Source organism: Silurus aristotelis (genome assembly GCF_946808225.1).
Source record: "Silurus aristotelis genome assembly, chromosome: 1".
Taxonomy (NCBI): domain Eukaryota; kingdom Metazoa; phylum Chordata; class Actinopteri; order Siluriformes; family Siluridae; genus Silurus; species Silurus aristotelis.
Genome location: NC_139574.1, coordinates 12,040,697 through 12,058,563, shown reverse-complemented (window position 1 = coordinate 12,058,563; position 17,867 = coordinate 12,040,697). Strand labels below are relative to the sequence as shown.

The following is a 17,867-nucleotide window of genomic DNA, read 5'->3' as shown; positions in this document are numbered from 1 at the left end:
TCTCAACGACAGACCCCCATGACTTTCTCCTGAACCTGTGATGCCACTCAAACCTGTACTGAGCAGAGCTCAATCACAGCCTGCACTCTGCTCCTCCTTACATCGTCTGAACAGGAAGGAAAAAAGGTAAAAGACATAGCGGACAAAAGCAAAGAAACAGATCGAATCACACTGATGAAAGGCTCAGGCTTTGGATGAGATGCAAATGGATGACGGTCGAGGCTGGGCAGAGATGAAAGCACACCAGTCTGATAATAATGATATTTTGTGTAAGAGCATTACCAGATGAAAATATGTTTGCATAAGGTCCTCAAAGCCTTACCTCCCCGTTGTGATTATTATAAACAAACCATTGCCTCCACACATAAAGAGCATGCTCATTTTTATCCTGCTATGCACTGTTTTTCTGTGAAATATGCTAGTTCTGTTTATACACTTCATCTTCATTGAATGGGCTTGGTATATTTCAGTATGTTTTATGGCTTTATTTTAATTTTTTCAACATGCTCTTTTCCCTCATGGAATAAATATACAATTTTATTGTTTGTGTAGTTTATTTTCATTAAGATTAGAGTTGCAGTAGAGGGAAATGCTGACTAAACTGTAACATTTCTGGCCTGTGTTTTTTGCCTAGACAACTGTTTCATGTTTACTTTTGTTCCTTATCTGTTTTTATCCTGTTCACTCTCAAAACAGTCAGGTTGAATAATGCTGCTCTGAGTCTTTATTGTTGACTGTGTTCTAGCAACAACTCAGAAGAGCAGCTGAGTCAATCATGAGCAAAAACGTAGCCAATCAGGCGAGATGTTTTTGTCCAAAGTTAACTGGAAGGCATGTGAGCAAAGAATATATATCTGCCAGACTGCATGCCTAAGTCACCCGACCCTTTAAAAAGCATAATTTGCCTCAGTAACCAGGTGCCGTTTTATGAGATTGGATACAAAGTTGGAATTTAAATATTTATTTATATCAAATTTATTTCTGCTAGTATTTTTATACAGCTACCAATATTGGATGATAAAAGTCTATGCACCTTCTGACACAAATTAAGTACAAAGCCACCCTTTCAGTCAGACCTGGTGCAAGGGCTGCTGAATGCACCAGTATATTCTGTACTTGACCTGAAGAGCGCAATGACGTCCTTTCCATCCAGAAAACAGGGCTAGTTATACTCACTTGAATTGCCAACCAAGAATTCGGGCCAGGATTCAGGCTTCCAGTAACAGGGCAGTAAACACATACTGGAAACTTAGTACATGGATACGTTAAAAACTGCCAGCAAAACAGCTGAAATTTTCTGCTATGCTAGCTTATGGACATAAGTTTGTTTTAGACTTACCAACTCAACAAAATTGGAAATTAGCGTGTGATGATTTATGATTTCAATTTAGCGTACAACATAATATTGCCAGTGGCAGCATTCTCAAAGCTAATGATATATATTTAGGTTTGATAACACAGTAAATTTAATTAATTGTTCTTGTTAAAGGGGGGGGAAATATACAATTCATATACAATATATATACAAATCATATACAAAATATCTGTCACCAGATCTCAAGTTTATCTTACCAGTACTCATCCAGAGACCTGTACTTTCCTTTTACTTTCTTACCCATCAACACATCTATCCTCAGACCCTATACAGATCGTGTTGATAATGTGTGTATGTATTTGATGTAGATTGGGCAGTGGATTAGAGCTAATAGAACTGACTCTGTACTCCTTTTTTCTGTGTAAATTTTGGCTTTTTCTAGATCCCTCCTGCTGCCATCATGCCGTGGAGCTCCCCCAGTGTAAAGATGCGTGCGACCAGGTGAGAAGTGAATCACATGCTCGCATATTTTTACATGCACACACCAGTTTGGTCAATAAAGCATTTCTGTAAATGTGTGTTTAGAGTGTATAGCACTATGTGCCTATTAAAACCTTGATTTATTGTTCAGTTTACTTATCAAAAAGCATTTTAGTTAGAATTCACAATGAATATTTAGTGTAAAATTTGGAAATTAAAGACAGGCCATAAACAGGGCTTCTTTAGGGCAAATCCGATACTCATAATTCACAGAATAGGTCAAATATCCAGCGGGCAGCATCAAATAAGGTCCACAATCACAACCATGAAAAACAAGCAAGAATCAAAAACAGGAAACAAGGCTTGGACTTGAAGCAATGAATGCATGGTTAGAGTTTCCAAAGAAAACAAACTCACTATAAAAATAATATAAAGAACAAATGACAATAATCAGGAAATGTATAAAATGATAGAATAAGGACTAGGAAAGTTGAATAGAAACACAGGCTGAGAAATGGGATGTGGTAGCTCAGTAATGAAAGTGCTGGATGACTTCTGATCAGAAGGTCATAAGTTCAAATCCCAACACAACCAAACAACCACTGCTGAGCCCTTTGAGCAAGTCCATTAATCCTCAACTGCTCAGTCGAATAGATGTGATGACTCTAAGTTGCTCTAGATAAAAATGTCTGCTAAATTCCATAAATGTAATATAAATTTAAATATAATGCGATTGCACTGTGAGGTGATTTGTGACGTTCAGTAACTAGAAAGAAATTAATGCATGTAATTATTAGGGGTTAAGTCTAGAGCTAATTACAGGTCTTGGAAGAATTTATGTATTCAGCAATTTGTGGAATTTGCAATGAAACATATAATTGGCATTTTAATTTTTTTATTAATTTGTTGTTGAATTTAAATTATTATTCACATCTGGACATAGTAAATATGTTAACACAGCATTCATTATTTCAGTCCTTTTTAATAGTATATCACAACTTTAACACCATGCCTGACATCCAGACTCTTGGCTGTTGTTTAAAGCAGTGAAGCTCTTTCGTTCTTAGTTGGGCGAAAAATCAAATACAAAAATCAAATACATTTTTTGGTTTGTGGGTATGTAGGGCCAATCCAACACTTCCTATGAAGCAGAGAATGCATTTCCTTATTTTCTGGAACAATGTATTCAGTGTTAGTGCTGTTAAATATATATAGTCTGGAGGAGAAGTAGTTTTTTTTTTCCTTTTGAACTTATGTGATGAGAAAGAGCGAGAGTAAATAAAAGTTTCCCTCACTCCTCCCATCATACTGAGGAGCAGGTGAGGGCTTTTTTACTTACTTTTATTTACTGCAGGGAAAGTATGTGATGAGGCCAAGAAGGCTTTCATAGATTCCCGTCAGTCTTCTAAAACTCCAAAAGACATGAAAGAGATGTCTTAAAGAGCTTTTTTGGTGGTGGTGGTGTGTGTGTGTGTGTGGGGGGGGGGGGTTGCAATCAGAAACAGCTGAGCCAGTGGCATTACTTTAACCTTGCACCCTCTGCCAGCAGCAACTCCCTCCTTTCTGAAAAAGAAAGTCCCATTGATATTACAGTGGCTGTCCAGACAACTCTCCAGCTACGGGAAGCCCTCTTATGCCAATAATTGCACCTGCCAAAGAGAGGAAAGCGCGAACACAACACAGTTTATACTGTGCAAATCAGTGAGTTTGTTGATAAATGAGTAAAGGGAAAAAAAGACAACTACTGGATAATAAAAATTATTTGACTATAAAGAAATAGAAAGAGAGAATTGGACTCCGAGTCTGAAACATCAACAACTTGAAGGATAGCTGAAAAAAAAAAGACAAATGTAGGAGCTGAGAGCTTGGGACAATAATGACACCTTGTTAGTGCTGGACTGCAGCATGTTTCTGTGGAGGGAGGGAGGGAGAGAGAGAGAAAGAGAGAGAGAGAGAGAGAGAGAGAGAGAGAGAGAGAGGGAGAGAGTGGAGGATTCCAGGCTGTGTCACTGTAATCGCCCAGCTATTTCACCTTAATGGAAGCTTGGAGCTTTGATGAGACGAGGCCTCGAGCCTCTTGAAAGAAGCAAGACGGCCTTCTTTAGATGTTCCGCCTGGCACCCGCCATTGATTTAGCCTTCGAAAGGAAAAGAGAGAAAAACTTTTCTAAATGGACTGGATAGGTCATTCACTCACAGAGGCTCTGGTCCTTTTCTGTTGGAGTGCGCAGCAGATTTTCTTTGAAGAGCCGCCAAGAAATCACTGGCCATCAGCTGCTCTTGTTTTAGGTATACAGAGAGGTTTTTGCAGAATATATGAAATGAACATACAGCAATCTGGACAGGACATTATAATTAACTGGAGCTTATCAGCGAACAAGCCAAATGAAATAATGCACGAATGTCCTGTGATGCTAATTGCACTAATTGCACTAATAAATATGGCATTAATTAAAATGTGAGGCCTTAAAACTTAAAACAGAATGCAGCACGGAACAATTAGATATCTTTTTTTTTTTTTTTTTTGCTTGAGTGTGTATTATTCATTCATACACTAGAAAGCTAACAAACAGGATAGACAGCATGGACTCTGTATGATCCTACATGTATGGTGTCTGTTGTTGTTGTCTATCCACATGAGAACTTCAGAAATTTAAACACGAGTAAAGAAGTCCTTCATCTAAAAAATAAACAATGGCAAATCAGATGCAGGGCAATGTCTTACATGAAATCACCTGTATAATAAATGACGAGCACAGCAAAGGCAAACCAACACACAGCATGGACAGCCACCAAAGTAGACAAAATAAAAACCTCTGCTTAGATGTTGATCTCAGAGAGATAAAAAAATGTCCAGGATGTAGACATGACTAGAATAAAAAGAAGAACAGAGCAGCATAACTTCAGAGGGTTTACCACAAGATACAGACCACCATAAAACACATAAACAAGCCTGTAGTGTTCTGGGACATCTGTCTTAAGCAGTTGACACGGGGAGATGAGTGAAAGAAAAAGAAATGTTTAGAGAAAAACAGGAAATACTCATAGTCTAATAGTCTTTGTATAGTGCAGGACAGGGGCTAATAGTATGTACTGGGGATATGCACCTCCATAACTGAGGTCGATGAGATGCGATTCGGATCTTGAATCATATTCAATGATACATAAAATATGCACAAGAATCAGCAACCGATATGATACAATTCACCCCGATTATGATGCAGTGCGATCCAATTTTGTTTTGATTCAACACAATGCAATACGATGCAATGGAAAAAATATGATGCTATGCAATTCAAATTGGTACAGTTAGTAAGTAAGTAAAAAAGGTGAATAAAACCTGTTCTGTCTCCAGGAAGATGCAGCTCTACCTCTGCCATGTTACTCTATAATCTATGTGACTCTCAGGACACGCCCCGGTCTCCATAGTGTTGTAATGCATCATATTATCGTAGCAGTAGTGCTGCTGAGAGAACGTGCTTGAGAAACAGTTTAGCGAGGAGAAATCAATCTACATATAAAACATTGGTCAAAAATAATTGGTCATTTGCTAAATATAGCACATCAACTAATAATTATAAATGACAAATATTTTTACTCATGCAAATTGCTAAAAACGAAGCATCACGATACAAATGCCAACTGGTGTCCGATGCACACATTTTTAAATCCATACATCATTAAATTTTATGCCGCATCAATGCATTCTTGTAAATCTTATCATCCCTAGTATGTAACGAATGTCTAGAGGAATGGAGGCATGGAAAGTGCATGGTTATTCTCAGTCTTGCTAAATACTGCATTCGGGAAAAATTATCCAAAATGGCAAAACATTATAATGCATTATAAATCATTGTTCAGGAAATTAACTTTTGGTTAGATGCTAACTGCATTTCGTTGCCTTGTACCTCAACTTGCAATGACGATAAAGTCGAATAAAATAAAATCAAATCAAATTGGACCTTTGTATACAAGAAGACTAGGGACATGACTAAGGACATAAGTGAATTAGCAAATGGTGGCACTGAAGCTCTCAGGAGTGCATTTGTTTCATTCTTTCTCAGTGACCAGTGATTTGTTTTAAACACCATTAAAAGCTTTATATCATGCATTTCGGACTTACTTACTCCATTATGTTTTACCCAGCATTACCAGTTCTTCTGACTACAGATGTACATGAAGAGTCCTTTTTGAAATGATCTGATAAAAAAATTACTACTTCTTCCACACTCGCTGACGAAACTATTCAAGGATTCGGTTTCCATTTAAATTGAAAAATCTCTATTAAGATTCTACCCTCCACTCCAGAACAGTTTGCATGAATGTATCCTAATTTTGTTAAAGCAGGAATAATTAGCTGAGCATGTGGAATTTGAGACAGTTTTGGCAGATAGATTTTCTGTCTTGCCTGCAGCAGTTTGGAAGTACGACAAACTGTCCTAGAGGCTCGAATGCTAATTAATCTCTCGTACTGAATGTTCTCTCAGAGTAATCCTAACCACCAAAGCCAAGCAAATTCAAAACAACTATGACACTGTCTTACCTGTGGTGGATTTGACTGGTTTTCATAAAACAAACATTATACTGCTATTTCACGAGAGCTGAAATACCCTGCAGCAGATTGACAATTAATCACATCATGTGTGGAAAGAACCGAGCCGAGTTTCAAGGTTTTCCGTTTCCATGGCAACAAGTGCCACGTGCCATGTTTTGGTTTCTGTCTTAGCCATGTTTCTGCCCCATCCTGTGACTAGTTTGTTGCCTGATTGTGTTCACCTGTTCTGTGTTACTCCTTAATTAGGTTATCAAATAATTCCCTCCTGTTCCTTTGTTTTTGGTCACAAAGCTTTAACATTTCACACCTATTTAGTGTCATCCAAGTCTTGTGTGTTTTTTTTAGACTTGTTCTTTGTTTTGTATATATTACAGATAGGATTGTAAATTCTCATTATAAAGAACATGCCAAGTTTGTACACAATTTTGAAAAGACCTGTGTGGTTAAATTTGTGTTCTCACAACAGGTTCTCATTTAACACTATTTATGTTTTTACTTCAAAGTAGCGAAATTTAATGAAGATAAAAAGTAAGGTATTATGCATTTAAATTCAGTGAAGTAAAAGTTTTCCCATATGAAAATACTCATCAAATACTCATAAAAACGAAGACAAACAACGAAGGAAAACTAATAAGAAAGGGATATTGTCTACCACTGACTTTTTGATATTGTCCATGATATTTTTTATAGCATTTAGTGTTTATATAAACCTCCTGTGTTAATTATTACTGAAGAAATGATAACTTAGTACTGTGATAGCAGCTGGTAAAACTTCCCAGACTGTGCTGCTATAGAAAATGAACAACCTTCTGACCAATCAAAATCAAGTATTCAACAGTGCTAGAATCTTTAGGTCCTTCTACAAAAAGAGCCCCCAACCCATTAAAATGTTGATTGCCTTATTAGTATTGATATCAAAATTATATTTCTGTTCAATTCTGTCTGCTCAGTGGTGTACTGTATTTTTTTTTCTTTCACAGCTTGCAACTATTAGAAGTGAATCTCGTCTAAGGTATCTACTCCCACGTTTACCGAGTTACTGTCCCGAGTCTATGGTAAGCTGAATCACCTGTCCATCCAGATAAGCTCTGAAGTAAGCAGTAAACGTTCCTTGCTTTTTTTTTGTGTGACGTGGATCCCTCTGTTTTGGTCTCACCTAAGCAGGGTGAAAAAAAAAGCAAAAAGGAAAGAAGTTTGAAAGATAAAGGCTGACAAACAGCTTCATATACACCACCCTAATCCCTAATTACAAACCTGGAATGCTAGTGGGAGCAGCGTGCAATTACACTCAGTCTCTAATTAGGCAGCAAGTGGAACGCTTTATTTTATTTGGACACGTGTCCTTCTCTAATTTGCCCAAATGGATTTTAGAAGCGGTTTTGCCACATAGAGCTTCAAATCGCTCTCCAAGTTCCTCGGAATAACACGTAGCGCGTGAGAAGATGGGTTCGCTCAAACACTTTAATTCGTGTGCTTATACGCTTCTTACTCTGTTTTTTTTTTCCCCTCTTGCCTTTCACAAATAACAGTGATATTGTTTGACAGGAGCTGCTTTTTTTCACCTCCCAGAAAGCATGAAGGAATGTTTGCAGTGACATACAACCCTAACTTCAGAAAATATCCTGTTTATTTTGCTGACTGTCTTGTGAAAAGCCAGAAACAAAATCTATGACAAAGTCAGTCCACTTTCTCTGTCTCAAGTGGCCATCATCCTGAGAGACCGCCGCTCCTGTTGTAACACAGGCGGGTTTTTTTTTAAACTTCTACTCACGATGTTGCATTTCTCTGATCCGCATCGGTTTTTTTAATATAATGAAATGAGTCTATGCCTAAATAAAGAAAATAATACAAAAAAATTAAGACACAATAACAAAATACTCCTTGCATAATACTGAGATTAGCAAGAGTTTCATGAATTCATTGTACAGCTGGATTTCGTTTCTTGCCTTCGGTTTAGTTTGGTTCAGGCAATTTAAATAATTTTATTTCATACTGCTTCCATTTAGTTTTCCATTTTGATCCTCACCTGCAAATCGCATGAAAATAGCTGTGAATCAGAGTGATCTGAGGAGCTTGAAAAACTGAGCACAAATATATGCAAATGAAGGTATAAGAATCATGTACTGGAAAAATTAAATAATCCTTCAAACAAATACATGCCGCATAAATTATAATACAAATAAATGCGGAATAAAATACTTACTATAGTTATCCCAATTATGTCACAAACTACATTTCCCATCAGCCTCTGCACGTCACAGGGCCATGACACGTCTGCTCATGCACCTGAAAATGATGCTGGATAACACTTGTATATAGAATTACAGTTTTCTGCACCTCATGTCTCTTATTTATGGATTTTGTTCGTTTGTTTTTGTACCCCTGTTCCATTTTTCAGGTTTTGCTCTGTTTATTCGTATATATATTGTGTTTAGTTTCATTATGTTTGTTTTGCATGTGTGCAATTTATTTTCTTTTGCAATGCACTTTTTTGTTTAAATCCTTTTTCAACGACAGATCACTTTTTTACTCAAATATATTTACTGTGTTTTTTCCAAATTTTTTTTTTATTTTCTCAAATTTTTTTCTGCCATAGCTTTAAAATATAATAATAATCAAGTAAGCACAAAAACACCTGGGAAGTAATGACAGATGTCTTAAGTAAATTATATTTGAAATGCATGAACTATGAAAGCACAGTACTATGACAGTCTTGTGCAGGAGTCTTACCATTATTTGTTGTATTTTTTTCTGCAGAATGAGCTTTGGATCTGCATTAACTCTACATTACCTGGTAAGAACTTTAGGCAGAGATGCATAACAGCGATGTGAGGATGTGTGATCTGATCTTTTTACTCAGTACTTGTACAGTCCTGGGTTAAGGACATGGGCTGGTCCTAAAATAAAATACAAAGCTTTAATGATTAGCAAGCATTAAACACAAATATGTGTTAGTGTTTTTGTGTTAAATTGACATCAAACATTTTAATCTTTATCATGATTTTATCTGTTTTTTAGCTTTTAAATAAACAAGAAAATGTAGGCTCAGGAGAGTCTCAGGAGCGTCTCATTTCTCATTTTATGCCCTATAATTTGTTGTTAAAACCATTAAAAGCTTCATATTGGTCATTATGAGCGTGCTCTATTTTTCTTCCCAAGAGTGTATTCTTAAACGAAGGCCTTATGTCTTTCAGAAACAAAAATATCACAGTTTATAGCAATCAGACATTGTGTAATAATATCCATTAAAAAGGAAATGTTTATGTACAATGAACAAATGTTTAGTGATTACAAATAATTTTTTAGTGGAGTATTTTATATACATATATCTGTCGTGAATAAATGTGTGTGGCGTTATAGGTTTAAATTTCGGCTCTTTTATATTTATTTATTTATATTTCGAATAAAAATGGTCAAACAGAAATGCGTGCTGCATTATTCGACAAGATTTATTTGTTTTGTACTTGTTTATGAGTATGTTTGTGGTCCTTTTCAGGGGCATCAAGGAAATCTGAAGGATGGGTCGGCCTCGGCTGCTGCGAGCTGGCCATCTCGGCAGAGTGCCGCAGGGAATGCAAAAAGGTAAATACTCAGATGCTGTTAGCCAAAAAAAAAAACAAGGGAAATGCCCTGGAAATCTGCTACTGTAGAGATACACTGCAAATATAACAGTAAAAATGTCATTCCAAAATTTTTTGTTCAATATTTCAGATATAAATTTTCTTCATTAAATTACATTTATATTTATATACAAAGTTTACAATTATTTGGTCATTTGAATCGTAAAATAGCTTTGCTCTATATACAGATTGTTATTATTATTATTATTAGTAGTAGCAATAGTAGTAACAGTAGTAGTATATTATGTATTTTTGTAGAAAGAAACTATATTTTTGGGAATTTGGAGCTTGAAGAAAAGTCTAATTAACTACAGGCTTAATTATGTCATAAGTGATTTATTATTCAGTGTGTACTGAGTATAATATTTATAGCATCTTTTTTTCCCTATATGCAATGCCAATATATAGTTTGTGGACACCTTACAATAAGATTCATATGTGCTATTTGAACATCCCATTTCACATTTAGCCCCCATTTACTGTTATAATAATCTCCAATCTTCTGGGAAAATGTTCCTCTGTGTGTGCTTGTGGACATTTGTGCTCATTCGCCACAAGAGTGTTGTAGGATGAGGGGAGGGTGCAGTCAGCATTATAATTCATCCCAAAGGTGTTCAGTAAGTTTGAGGAGGTCAGAGCTCTATATCAGGCCACTCAAGATCCTCCACATCAACCCATGTAAAGCATATCTTCATGGATCTGACTTTGCGAACAGGGGTATTGTCATGCTGGAGGAGGTTTAGGTCTCCATACAATAGTTTGCCTTCAACATTGTGGTAACAGTTTGGAAAAGAACCAGGTATGGCTGGAAAAGTCAAGTGTCCCAATACCTTTGTCCATATAGTGTATGTCTGAGATTTTTTTTTTTTTTTCGGTTTGGACTCAATCTCTGATGTTAAATTTTTTCTTCTTCGTGTCCAGGCATCATCTAGAAATGATATCACAAAAGTATGCAGAAAAGACACAGAGGTAAGTATTTTGTAAAGTATCAGCTAAACAGCTGGTAGAATAAGTGCTCACTTTGAATGTACTAAGTTTAGAAATCTTTAAGTGAGAGTTTTCAGTGTAGGAGGATTTAATGGTTAATTGAGAAGTAATTGAGGAGTTCAGGGTTAGAGCTGATCACAAGTCAACCTGCAAACTTGATTCAGACTTTGGTGTGACAACTTTCAACTGAACAATAGCAAAACACTGTGTTTCAGATCGTCTTACGTAGCTAATGAATCATGAAAAATCAAACACAATCCTAACTCTTAACTTGCTTTCTGTGAATAACAGTTTGGAATCAGTGGCTAGATAAGAGTAGAAAACGACCAATACTGATACTGATAGCCAGGTTTGATCGTATTCGCCGATAACCAATTAATCAATCAAGTTTAAAAAAATGGATACTGGATAAAAACCAAACAAGCATACTGTAACACTTCATGTAAAATAGTAATGAACTTAATTACAAAAATAAACAATAAAAAGCAGTACTGAATCATGATTCTTATTCATAATTATTCATTAATACATAATTATCTCATCTCATCTTCTCCCGCTTATCCGTAATTCGGGTCGCGGGGGCAGCAGTCTAAGCAGATTCCCCAGACACTTCTCCGTGTCCAGGGATCGGGCTGTCAAGGCCCCCGCCTTCGACTGCTGCCCAATCCTCTCAGCACCGGTCCCTTACGGTCCCTCCTGCAGGTGGTGAGCCCACGGGAAGGCGGCCCCACGTCGCTCCGACGTCACGGCCCTTGGTTTATTTTTCTCGTAAGGGTCCCCTGGAGCATAGAGGCCTTGCTCAAGGGCCCAAGAGTGGCAGCTTGGCGATACCGGGGCTTGAACCCCTGACCTTCCGATCAGTAACCCAGCGCCTTAACCGCTGGAGCCACCACTCCCCTAATACATAGTTATTAAAATAGTAATTAAATAATAATTAATTATTAACAATTTTATTACATAATTATTAAAATTGTTAATAATTAATTATTATAAATAATAAATGTAATATAGCGCTCTTTGTGCAGCGTGCAGCGTCTATGAAGCGCACGGGCGCATGCTGAAAAATGCTGCATGCTGATTTTTGCTGATAGTCGATAATTCCAGGAATCAACTATCGGTGCGGATTAATAAGCAAAACCGATGAATTGGTCACCCTCTAGGAAAGACTGCTATAAAGTGTTATAATGATGCATATAGTAAGGTGCTTCTGGATTTCCCAAATATTACTGGCATAAAGGTGTTATGCAATTTCCTTGATCCCACGGCGCAGTTAAATGATTGAATCTGGTTGGTCAGATCATTTATAGAGCACATTCAAATTTATATATATTTTTTACAGTTAATAGTTTTTGTAGTAACAGCTCATAGACAGCAACCTATTTGGTTAACACTTTTTAAAGTCAGGGGCTAATAATAAATGGATAGATAGACAAAGAGTGAGAAAGAGGTTGGTAAAGAACTTCTATTATAGTCGATTATAGTTAATCCTCTTATACCACATTGATCACTGATACATATGTGTAATTATAAATACATGTTTTACAGCATTAAACATAACTATAATTGGATAAAAAAAAGGATGGCAAGTGGATAGGCTATATATATTTATATATTTTATATATATTTGGTATATATCCGATAGAGTTTGCCATTATTTGCAAGCTGCTTTGGTATAAAAGGTTGGAACAACTTAAATGGATCTTCATTTTGCTACTTTCTTTATTTACGCATACACACACACATCCAAATCTGTGTTGCTCACTGAAATACAGAAACCTCAATTTCACACAGCTTGATCATTACCGCTCATCTTCCCTGGTTCCTCCCTCCATGCACACCCTAGTAAATGAGCAACCCCACCCTATTTCCACAGAGCAATCAAACAATTCAGAATGTGCTGTTAGAAAAACTGAAAAAAAAATCTGATTCGCATCACACTACACCCTTGTTAATTACTTCCTTTAACGGCATGATACTAAGTTTCTGCCTTTTTTTTCATCATAATATCAGGATCACATTACTATTTTATGTAAATTTACTTAATTTACAGTTTGTAATGCGAGTAATGAAAAGTAAAATAAATAAATAAATAAATCTTAGTCTTCAAAGTCAAGCCTTGAGCTTCTGTCGAATGTAAAATTGAAGGACAAACTAACCAATAGGTAATTCTTGAACTCATAAATCATTTACACGTTTCATGTTGGTATGGACAGTATTAGTTCTATCTCATTTTATTTACCTCTCTTTGTTTTAAGATAAACAGATAAACAAAACTCTAACCTTGATTCTCAGTAATTCCTCCTGTTTATTTTACATGACATGAAGGTTTATTGTAAGCTGCTCTGTTGCCAGAACTCTGTGTGGTGGGCTGTGCATTTTACACTTTAGCCTGACCCCAGTATTGCCAGCAAATCTGATTGGTTAAAGCAACAGCTTTATGTAATGTAATGTATTTCTGTTATATTATGATAATATGATAATATGCATACATTACTGGACGCAGCACATCCAAGAGAAAAGCTAAAAAATGTAGAGAATAGACTAAAAGAATATATCAAAATGTAGGTAAGTAAGTGTTTCTGATAATGTTTAAAGACTAGCAGAAATGGCCTTTATGTCTCTGAGGATCACTCCCAGAACTGAGCCTGAATCTTGATGTATGTTTTAATGAATAGATTTCCCATATGCCAGTCTTAATTCTCACAAATTAGTTTCTTAAATAAGTTCCTTACTTATCATACATGATGTATTGGGACATTTTTGGTTTTAGAAGAAATGTGAAGCAATGGAACAAAATATGAAATAAAAATAAATAAATAAATAAATAAATAAATAAATAAATAAATAAATAAATAAATAAATAAAGTCATTTTTTCGGTATAGCACTTATCATATACCTTGGCTTTAATGGATACATTTTCCCTTTCCTTTATTTCCTCCTTTAATCTGGATCACCTTCTTTGTCTAAATAAACAAACAAACCGCTTGGTATAATGTTTGTTTTGGAGCAGACACATTCCCGCTTTAAACCCAGAGACGCTTTTATCTTATGCCCTCAATTTACGAGCAATCCTGTTTCGAGCCAAAGCACGCAACTTTATAAAGCAATTATGGGAATCCCGAGATTTTCTTTTTAACTTGGCAAGCAAACCAGAGTAAGGTGTTAATGACCAGTGCTGTTAAGCTCTTCAGAAAGGTTCTTTTTAATTGATATTGTCATGATGGCCCAATTTTGAAATGAATTTTAAAAGCAGGAGTATGGAGAAAGATTGTTGCTTGAATGGTATCTCGGTGCTTTATGTGTTTATATACAAAAGTATGGGACGGAAGGTTTGAACTGCCTGTCAAGGTCGAAACACAGCCTTTTGAAAATCTTCCAAGGATTTAATCTGTTTTTATTCTTTGATGTTGATATACTGGGGAGGGGGACATGTTAAACAAGGCAGTGCCAAAAGCTACAAGTAACAGAATAACTTTCTCTATCAAGAATATTATTGCTTTCTCTAAAGCAGAGCCTGTGTTTAACATGCTCTTTCATTTTTTTCTGCAGAAACCACTTTACAGCTGTATCACCAAAAATGAAAGTAAGTGTGCAGTGCTTGAACAAGTTAAATGATACTGAAATGGCTCATATATTGTCTCATTTGTATTTAGATTTGGAAATATTGTACAATATTGAAACTGCTGTGTGACTTCTATGTGCCTTAATGTGAGCAAAAAGGAAACAAGACCCCATTCTACTTGGCAAATCATGTTTCTGTGCCTGCAAGGCAAGGGCATGACCTTTCATCTCGTTGCAATTTAGCTCACTAGCGAATGAAATGCTTATTTGTGTTCATATGTGTGTTCACTGGCCTGCAGACACAGTCACAGGGGGTACAGGTTTCCTGTCCGGACTTCGGACCCCCTGACACATAGCCCTTTGCATTATGAGGAATAACCTTTGGTTCAAGTGACCCAAGGGGTACATGGGCTTATGAAAGACACACACACACACACACACACACACACACACACACACACACACACACACACACACACACACACACACACACCGTAGGGTTTAAATGCTTCTCTTTGTCATTCTTGTTCAGTGTAACAAGCTGAGTGAAAATTCAAATCTTAGAAATATGTACAAGAATTCCTTTTTTATTTTACAAGAATTTCTTAGTTGCAAGTCTTACAGGTTTGTGTAAAGCTTGACTATTCAATGTCGGATCAATTCCATCGTTTAAGCATGTGCTTCAGTGGAAGAAATAAGACTTTAATTGGATGAATGAGTTAACCTGGTCAATTTGCTTACAGCTCGATACTGAATATGATACAATATTCAACGTTTTGCATTTAATTATAATTATTATTATATATATATTTCATAATAGTTTTCATTTTTTAATAATTATATTTTCCAATTATTAAAATTTTCTCTCTTAAATAAAAAAAGATTTTCTTCTTCTTTCGGCTGCTCCCATTAGGGGTCGCCACAGCGGATAATCCGTCTCCACACCCCCCTGTCCTCTACATCTGCCTCTTTCACACCAACTACCTGCATGTCTTCCCTCACCACATCCATAAACCTCCTCCTTGGCCTTCCTCTTTTCCTCCTTCCTGGTGGCTCCATTCTCAGCATTCTCCTACCACTATAACTTACAGGCTCAATTCAATTCACTAATGTTATCAGCTTTGAGAATTTGTATTTATTTGTATATTTATTTATTTATTTTGATTGGCGTGTCTTCTTGTGCTCTTGCAGTGGGCTCGGTGTGCTGCAGCTACGCAGGGAGACACACTCACTGCCGGGAATATTGCCAGGCCATCTTCCGCACAGACTCCTCACCCACCGTGTCTCAGATCAACACTGTCAAGGAGTATTGCCAGAGCATTAGCCCTCAGCTCATGAGCTGCGTGACCAACTATACCAAATCATATCCGACTAGGAGCCCGATTGATAGTGAGCATACTTCCTACACTCTGCACAAATAACCAATGAGATTATTTTAACTGTTAATTTGTATTGCTTTAATTGATCTAACATGGAAATGTATGATGGCTGATACAACTCTCTAGTAAATTCCGGAAAAATGGCAAAATTGTAAAAAGTTGGCTTTTGACTAAAATGTTCTCTCAAAGCAACCTTTAATTAACCAACATAACTGAGATCAAATTAATTTTACAAGAGTGACCTGGACAAGAAGGCAACAAAAAAAAACACAACAATTGAGAAACACACACACATAAATTAATTTATTATTTAATTAAAATAATAATAATCAAAATATATTGTATAAATAACATAATCATAAAAAGAGAAAATAGACTGAAAATGTGTCAAATAAATAGCAATGTTTTTATTTATTTATTTTAAGTAGTACATTTTTTTAATTTTATTTGGTGGTAACAAAATAAATGTTGTAGCCAAGGTTAGTGTGGAACAACTCAAGTGACCTTTGTCACCTCCACTGAGCACCTGGAATGCAGACTGCACTCTAGACCTTCTTACTCAACATTAATGTCTGACGTCAAGCTCCTGTGGCTAAGTGATCACAAATCCCCACAGCCACTTACCAAATTTTAGTCGAAATCCTTCCCAGAATAATGGAGGTTATTATAACAGGAAATAGAACAATATCTGGAATAGGTCTGGTATTCACAAACATACACAATGTATGTATATACAATGTATATAAAATGTATATATAATGTTTTTAAACTTTAAAAGTATAATATGTTAGAATGTTTTGAATGTTTTTTCCAAGCTGCCATAATTATAAAAATATTTATTTACATATAAACCTAATGATCATATAATCCTATTTTACTGAACACAAAAACTTTTACCTAATTTACCAGGCATAAAATCATTTTCTTATTTTGTTACTCTTTGATATTCATTTAAGTGTTATGGTTTCATGCTTTATATGTAGTTATGTGTTTGTGTTCCTGTTACACTTTTGTTGAGCAATGTTAGAACCAATATATCATATGCTTGTTACCTAATCAGGACATTTACCTTTTCCACAGGCCATGTAAATCTCTATGCATTCTTCTTGTCATACTTTCTAATCATAAGCATATGTTTCCTCCAGGCCTGTACTGTTGCGACCGGGCTGAGGAGGCACACTGCCAGACGGCATGTAAACGGATCCTGCGCACCATGAACACCGAGCAAGAGATCATGGAAGGTCTGATTGAAGAGTGTGGAAGCCAGCCCCTCCCCCAGGACCCACTGTGGCAGTGCTTTTTGGGTAGCGCTCACCCTCCGGCCAAAAGTGACCCAGAGACCTCCCCAACAGCCAAGATGGACTGTGCCAAGCTCCATTGCTGCTCCAAAGCGAATTCCTCACAGTGCAGGTCAGCTTTTTTTTAACCTAGGTTAAACCTTAGCGTGACGTTTTTGCTTAACACAAAGCAGATCTGACAGGCCCACATGTGTTCACGTCTCTGAATGCAGTTGTGTAACATATTGTTCGACAGAGTTATGTGCCAGGAGATCAGCACCAACTGGGGAACTCAGACATGGCAGGAGTTTGACCAGGTCTGCGAGTACAGCCCTGTGGAAACTGATCTCATCACCTGCCTGGCAGATGTGCGGGAACCGTGCCAACTGGGCTGCAAAGATCTTACCTACTGCACCAACTTTAACAACAGGTAACAGATCCCAAAAAAACATTCACCAGAAATCTAGGTTCTTTAACTGTAATAAATTGACATTCAGTGCCACCCAGATAAAAATGGGTTCCCTCTTGAGTCTGGTTCCTCTCAAGGTTTCTAACTTATGCCTTCTGAGGGAGTTTTGCTTGATACAGTCACCACCGGCTTGCTCATTAGGAACAAACTTACAATCTTATTCATTCTTTCTTACAACATTTTCTGTGTATAGCTGCTTTAAGACAATGCCCATTGTTAAAAGT

The 17,867-nt window shown here is 36.6% G+C and overlaps 1 protein-coding gene across 1 annotated transcript in view; it reads left to right on the top strand.

Moving 5' to 3' along the window:
* The window catches only part of reck (reversion-inducing-cysteine-rich protein with kazal motifs), a 70,068-nt gene that overhangs the window by 18,684 nt on the left and 33,517 nt on the right, over positions 1-17,867 (top strand). Inside the window, exons 2-10 of the mRNA XM_083545304.1 lie at positions 1,758-1,816; positions 7,330-7,404; positions 9,107-9,143; positions 9,846-9,931; positions 10,891-10,938; positions 14,507-14,540; positions 15,710-15,907; positions 17,043-17,307; positions 17,431-17,604. Of these exons, the coding sequence (XP_083401430.1) occupies positions 1,758-1,816; positions 7,330-7,404; positions 9,107-9,143; positions 9,846-9,931; positions 10,891-10,938; positions 14,507-14,540; positions 15,710-15,907; positions 17,043-17,307; positions 17,431-17,604 (976 nt within the window). The remainder of the gene's footprint in view (positions 1-1,757; positions 1,817-7,329; positions 7,405-9,106; positions 9,144-9,845; positions 9,932-10,890; positions 10,939-14,506; positions 14,541-15,709; positions 15,908-17,042; positions 17,308-17,430; positions 17,605-17,867) is intronic.